At 36.4% G+C, this 7415-nt stretch overlaps 1 protein-coding gene across 1 annotated transcript; it reads right to left on the bottom strand.

Moving 5' to 3' along the window:
• Positions 1 to 428: 428 nt before the first annotated feature.
• On the bottom strand, positions 429 to 2129 carry LOC122500735. Its single transcript, XM_043609806.1, has one exon. The coding sequence runs from the start codon at positions 2127 to 2129 to the stop codon at positions 429 to 431; it is 1701 nt and encodes a 566-aa protein (XP_043465741.1).
• Between the last annotated feature and the right edge of the window lie 5286 nt (positions 2130 to 7415).

The following is a 7415-nucleotide window of genomic DNA, read 5'->3' as shown; positions in this document are numbered from 1 at the left end:
ATCCTTTAAGGATCCTGTACGGGGATTTTAACCTGGGCCTGAAGGAACGCAGGCGCGGAACCTGTCAGAATAAATGGCCGACGCGACGCGAAGCGAGTGTTTCCTTTCATTCACTTCGTCAATATTATATAAAAAGAAACAATAACCAATCATTAAAAAAAAGAAAGATATGTTAAATGCACTATATATATATATTTATATTCATTAATTCACAAGTTTTATTCTTCCCACATTTTCATACTTACAATTAACAACTAAACGAATCGGAAAATCTTACAATCATACGGGATTGAACACCTACCTAACCATACAACTAAATATACGCATAATTATATTATTATTATTTGGACGGGGTTGCAGCCACGCAAAACCTTTGAATCACGACCACCAACGCTTGGGTAATCCCTTTACGTTCCCCATAGCCACCCCTACATCCGAAATCCCTTCCACAACAAAAGGACTTCGGCCAGGCTCCTGGTGGCAATAACGGCTTCTCCAAGAAAGAAGTAGCCCGTAATGTGTTCACGCTCCTGCACGAGAGCAGGACAATGGCACATGATGTGTATCGAAGTTTTATTTTCCTCTCCACGCTTACGGCATTTAGGATCATCTACAATCCCCATTTTATGCCTATGATAGCGCAAATCACCATGACCGGTCAACAGCCCTGTTATGATTTTTGCCTCTTTTCTATTAAGTTTGCGGAATTCCGCTTTCCTCTTGAGATTAATATTAGTTCCTAAGAGTATTTTGGCCTGCCTACAGCCCTTAGTTGCCTGCCACTCCCTTTGATGCTCTACTGCCAGCCACTGGTTAAATTCCAGGGCCAAGCATTTTCCAGAGACACCAACAGGAGGGTCAGGCCCAATAAATTGTTCCCTAGCACCTGTTTTGGCTAGTTTATCCGCTTTATCGTTGCAAATGAATCCACTGTGACCAGGAACCCAAAAGAGGGTAACGCGGTTAATTCCAGCTAATCTGTTAAGAGCCTCATGGCAATCACCAACCAGCTGTGATGTTGTTACATATCGTTTCAAAGAGAAATTTGCTGCATTGCTATCCGAAAGGATAAAAATATTTTTATCGTGACAACTTTCTTGAGCCTCAACAGCACCATAGAATATCGCCATAATTTCGGCTTGTAACACAGTAACAGTGGGCCCTAACTTGTACGAGTGGCCCCCTTGAGATTTTACGTGATAGATTCCTGCACCGACCCCATTCCCGCTTTTAGATCCATCTGTATACCAGACATCACCATTAACCGGATTGGTAGCCAATCGATTTATCCAATCCTCTCTGGTAGGTATGTTAATCTTGTACTTTTTATCAAAAAGGTACAAAGGGACGATCTTGTCTCTGATCATATTGAGAAGAGGCCTCCTCACTAGATTCTTAGGGAGACGCCATCTGCCCACTTCTCTGCAGCCCTTAGAACCGCAAAGTCTTAAGGCAGCCTTAGCCACCGCTGCTTTAATTGTAAGGTGTAAGGGTTTCAGCCCCAGGAGAGCACCAAGGGCAGCAGTGGGCGTTGTGCACACCGCACCCGTCATGCCTCTCAGGACCATCCCCCTTACCTTCTCCAATTCTGTTTGTGATGTTTTTAATTCAACTCTACCCCACCAGACCACACAAGCATAGGTCAGCCTAGGGAGCAGAATCGCTTCATAGATCCACAATAGTGTATCCGGTATAAGACCCCAGCTACCACCAATGGCCCTTCTACATTGCCAAAGAGCAACCGTAAGTTTCTTAGATTTCTCCTCTAAATGCTTTTTCCAGACCAGCTTGCTATCCAGTATTACCCCTAGATATTTTGCCTGCTCTGTAAGTTGAAGCTCTTTCCCAGACAGCACAAGTGAACGCGAGGCTTTCCACTTGTATCGCCTAGTATAGATAACAGCTTCTGTTTTCCCAGGGTTACCAAATAAACCCACCTTCTTACACCATTTATCTACCTGGTTTAATGCCTTTTGAGCCACCTCGAGTATTACATCAAGGTGGAGACCACGAACGATTAACAAAATATCATCTGCGTAACCAATTGCATGATATCCTGCTTCAGTTAGGAGTCTCAGTAGGTCGTCCACTACCAGAGACCAAAGCAGAGGAAAAAGAACGAAACGCATGCTTATTCCCGAAATCTTTTTTAACCAAATAGTTATTTGATATAAAACTTATTAACTTAAAATTCACATAATATGCACATTATTTGACATAAATTTCATTGCACACAAAAACCATTTAACATAAATATAATTTGTCATAGAATTCATTAAACAGAAATATTATGTTACATAAAACTCAGATAACTTAATTCCCATTTGACATAAAAATTATGTAACATAAATTTCTATTGACATAAAAATCATTTAACATGAATTTCTTTTGACATAAAACTCATTTAACGTAAATTTTATTTGTTATAAAATTCATTTGACATCAATTTCATTTGGCACAAATGTCATTTAAGGTAATTCTCATTTGACATAAATATCATTAGACATAAAATTAGCTTGACATAAATTTCATTTGACGTGAATATAATTTAACATAATTATTATTTAACGTAAAATTAAATTTATATAAATTCCATTTAACATAATTCTCATTTGACATAAAATATACTTGACATAAATTTCATTTGGTATAAATCCCATTTAACATAATTTTCATTTGACATAAAGTTCACTTGATATCAATTTCATTTGACGGTTAAGTCATTACACATAATTCTCATTTGACATAAAATTCAGGTGTCATAGATTTCATTTTACATAACGATCATTTGACCTAGAAATATAGGCGCGAATTTCAAAATTGGCGAATCACAATGTTGTTGATAATATCTAATTGGTTACTTTTAAATTTGGCACCGATATTTTTATGTAAAATGTAATTTGTGTGAAATGATTTTTATGTCAAATGAGAATTTTGTTAAATGATTTTTATGACAAATGAGAATTGTGTTAAATGTCTTTTATATCAAATGAACTTTATGTCAAATCAAAATTATGTTAAATGGGATTTACATCAAATGAAATTTATGTCAAGTAAATTTTATGTCTAATGAGAATTATGTTAAATCAGGGGCGGATCCAGACAAGGTTCTAGGGGGGGCCATCTGCTAGACGCTAGCTTGATGACCAATTATGAATGAAATTTGTATTTAAAAAATTCCAGGAAGTTTGAATTCTCGGGGGGGGGCATGCCACTGTGGCCCCCCTGGATCCGCGCCTGTGTTAAATGGCATTTATGCTAAATGAAATTTATATAAATTTAATTTTACGTTAAATAATAATTATGTTAAATTATATTCACGTCAAATGAAATTTATGTCAAGCTAATTTTATGTCTAATGATAGTTATGTCAATTGAGAATTACGTTAAATGACATTTATGCCAAATGAAATTGATGTCAAATGAATTTTATAACAAATAAAATTTACGTTAAATGAGTTTTATGTTAAAAGAAATTTATGTTAAATGATTTTTATGTCAATAGAAATATATGTTACATAATTTTTATGTCAAATGAGAATTAAGTTATCTGAGTTTTATGTAACATAATATTTCTGTTTAATGAATTCTATGACAAATGATATTTATGTTAAATGGTTTTTGTGCGCAATGAAATTTATGTCAAATAATGTGCATATTATGTGAATTTTAAGTTAAGTACCCAGTAAGAAGCGAGGAATTGAAAAGGATTGAAATAATTCAAACTCTGTATGGTGTAGTAGAAATTATCCAATACTTTTGAATGCCATTTCTGTCCAATACTTTTCTATACCATGATAGGACCACGTTTCGTCTAAAAATGAATGCTATTCAATTCTGTTTGTAATTGTTAACAAAGACAAAATTTTTTTCTGAATGCTTTCCAATCCCATCCGAAATTATTACAGCCTGTCATTACATCACTTTTCAATTTTTCATTGGAACCGCGTTTCTGCATGCATTCAAGCAATCTTCTGGATTTTTGTAATTTATAAGATACATACAGTGGCAGATTTTGTAAAAAGTGTTTGTGTTCAAAGAAAAACTTGCTGAAAAATTGACTGTTTACCAATTTTACGTCATTTAAACGAGTCAGGGCCGTTTATTCTGTTAGACAATAAATCATAACCTAAAAATTTCAGAGACCTTTAAACACTTTTAACCCTCTTAACTGATTCTTTCTTAAAAAAGACATGGAGTGGAAAGGTCTAATGTATCGAAAAGTATCGAAGTAAAGAATGGGCAATGAGAATGTAAAATCTTAATAGAAGGGTGTTTTTAAAATGGTTTGTACATGTGAAGGTGGCGCTGCAGTCGTATGTTATTTAAAAAGAGCGCGAATATGTATATAAATTTTATTTTTGTTAAGAGAAAGTACTCATAATAAATCTTATTTTGCATTGTCGAAAAAAACGTCAACATTTCAAATATAAATAAGCAAATTATTAACTGAAAAAATTTGAATATTATTATTAATGAAATAATGGACTTGGACAATGGACATATAAAAACTAGCACCGTAGACGGCCGTCGGAGGAGCTAGTAATTTAATAATTATTTCTTTTTAAAATATCAAATAAAGTCATGAGTGCAGTTATTTAAAAGTAATTGAACATTCTATATGTCAACAATATTAGTATTATATTATTATACAACTGTCGCGGAATTCAGAAGCATAGGACAGAAATGGTATTCAAAAGGATAGAATTTCTTTAATGCTTCTTAATCTTTGCTTTTTTACTGGGTATTCAAGAGGATTGATATCGTTACTTTTCATATTGCTCTCACTGGATAGAAAAGTATTGGACAGAAATGGCATTCAAAAGAATAGAATCGTTTTAATACTTTTCAATTTTTTGTTTCTTACTGGGTAGTTTTATATCAAATACCTATTTGGTCAAAAAAGATTTCGGGAATAAGCATGCGTCTCCTGTTTTCCAACATCCCAGGTAGAAATTGACGACCGGGATGGTACCGCCCCGGTACAAACGGCGGATTATAAGTGCCGGGGCGGTACCGGCATAAGACCGTAATTTTTACCGTCTCGGTACCGGCAAATTGCCGGATGATAATTGCGGCAGGTATCCGGCATACGTACCGGGCCGGTACCGAATAATCAACCGGGGCGGTACTGGCCCGGTTATTGTTGGAAGGCATTTAGTGCCGGTTTATTACCAGCTGCACAACCGGCTAGGTACTGGTCCGGCATAACTGTGTTCATTCCACCTGCGCAGTACCGGTAAATTACCGGATGATAACTTCGGTAGGTATCCGGCAACCGTACCGGGCCGGCACTAATGAATATCTGACACAGTACCGGGCCGGCACTAAAAAACAACCGGTGTGGTACCGGGCCGGTTAAAAAAATACATTTCAGTCTGATTAATTGTTTAATTATTATTATTATTATTATCAATGTTATTATTAATTTTAAATTGGAAACAGTAAATATATTAAATGATGAAACAGAGAAACATAAACAGTTATAGAAAAATCTAAAGACTCGAGGAATTGAACTCAGGACCCTGAGGCTGCAAAGTCCTCATCCGCTAACTTAAACCTGCATATGGAAAGTAAATACAAAGTGAGCTTATAAAGTCCAACCGACATTCCACCTGTCAGCAGTACCGGGTCGGCACTAATATTCAACCGGTGCGGTACCGGGCCAGTATTTGTATTTTGTAATTTATTTTAATTCAATTTAAATTATTATAAATAAATAAAAATAGTAATTATAAATAATAATAACCGCCCTATTCACCGGCTAGATACTGGGCAGGCACCAATAAACAACCTACCCGGTATTAATATAATTTCTGGCATAACTAACTAATTAATTTATTATTAATAATTAAATTAATAAATTAATTTTTAAATTTTTTTCTCTTCTTTAATTCTTTTTCTGCTAGTTTAACATTAGCAAACAACCGGGACGATACTGGGCCAGTAATAGTATTTTTGTCGGCAAAACTTATGTGCCAGTAGAAAGTACTAAGTAAATTTTTGTGCTGGGCCGGTGCTGGGCCGGTACAAATATTATCACCGGCAAATCTCCTTCGGCGGTATAAGACAGAGCAAAATGACAGTACCGGGCCGGTACTACGCCGGTGCTGGGCCGGTAAAATTATTATCACCGGCAAATCTCCTTCGGCGGTATAAAACAGAGCCAAATAACAGTACCGGGCCGGTGCTGGGCCGGTAAAAAAATTATCACCGGCAAATCTTCTTCGGCGGTATATAAACAGAAGTAAATTATAGTACCGGGCCGGTGTTGGGCCGGTAAAATTATTATCACCGGCGAATCTCCTTCGGCGGTATATAAACAGAAGTAAATTATAGTACCGGCCCGGTACACACTACCAGTACCTGTACAAATCCACATTTACCACCGGGCCGGTATTTATTTCATATCCGGCCCGGTACCTTTTTGCCGGTACCGGCATAAGTCCGACTTTACAACCGGTTCGGTACCATGCCGGTCGTTAGTGCTGGCACACCTCCAACTTTTCTGCCTGGGATATGACAAGTCCAATTAACAACTACTGTAGGAATATTAAAAGATATCATAGCCCTTTTAATGTTCTTCGGAGAGGCCTGACTAAAAGCCCCTTCTATGTCCATAAAGACACCTACTGCAAAACCCTGGTTTTGTAGTTGTCCATCAATTAGGTCAACCGCTTTAGCCAGGGCTGTTTCCGTAGAGCATCCCGCTCTATACGCATATTGATCTTCATGTAGCGGATACTGCTTTAAGATCTCACTGCGGATATATCTATCACCAGTCTTTCAACTAATTTTAGAATAAAAGATGTGACGCTAATAGGACGGAAATCCTTCGGTGAGGTATACCCGTTCTTGCCCAATCACGTCAGGATTTTGAGAAAAGTGGGGGTAAATTTCCAAAAATCATGTTTTTCGCTGTTTTTGTAAATTTTTACCGGGTAAATCCGACGTGCTAAAGACTTGTCATAGGAGTCAAATTAAAGCCTGAACCCTGTACTTTAAGAAAATAAAGCGATATTGCTGACAACAAACTAAATTAGCCGTCAAAAATGATTTTTTAACAGTTGGCAATCATAAAAATTGACTGACCCAGTCCGTAAATTCAACTATTTTAAAAAATGATTTGATTTGCTTAGAATTTATTGCTTTGGGGTTTTCGGGGTCGTTGCTTACAAATATGATGTCAAAATAAAAAATCTGTAGTTGGATTCATAATCAACGACCCCAAAAACCCCCGACTAACAAGTTTCAAATGAATTTAATCAATTTTGAAAAATAAGTCCGCCATATTGGATTCGACATTTTGAATTTTAATAATCTGACAACAAATTCGTAATCAGCGACCCCAAAAACCCCTGAGTAACAAATTTTATGCGAATTTAATCATTTTTCAAATAGTTTTATTTACGGAC

This window comes from Leptopilina heterotoma, unplaced genomic scaffold (assembly GCF_015476425.1).
Source record: "Leptopilina heterotoma isolate Lh14 unplaced genomic scaffold, ASM1547642v1 Lhet_190, whole genome shotgun sequence".
NCBI lineage: Eukaryota > Metazoa > Arthropoda > Insecta > Hymenoptera > Figitidae > Leptopilina > Leptopilina heterotoma.
The sequence above is the reverse complement of the archived record's forward strand: the minus strand, read 5'-3'. Positions and strand labels throughout refer to the sequence as shown.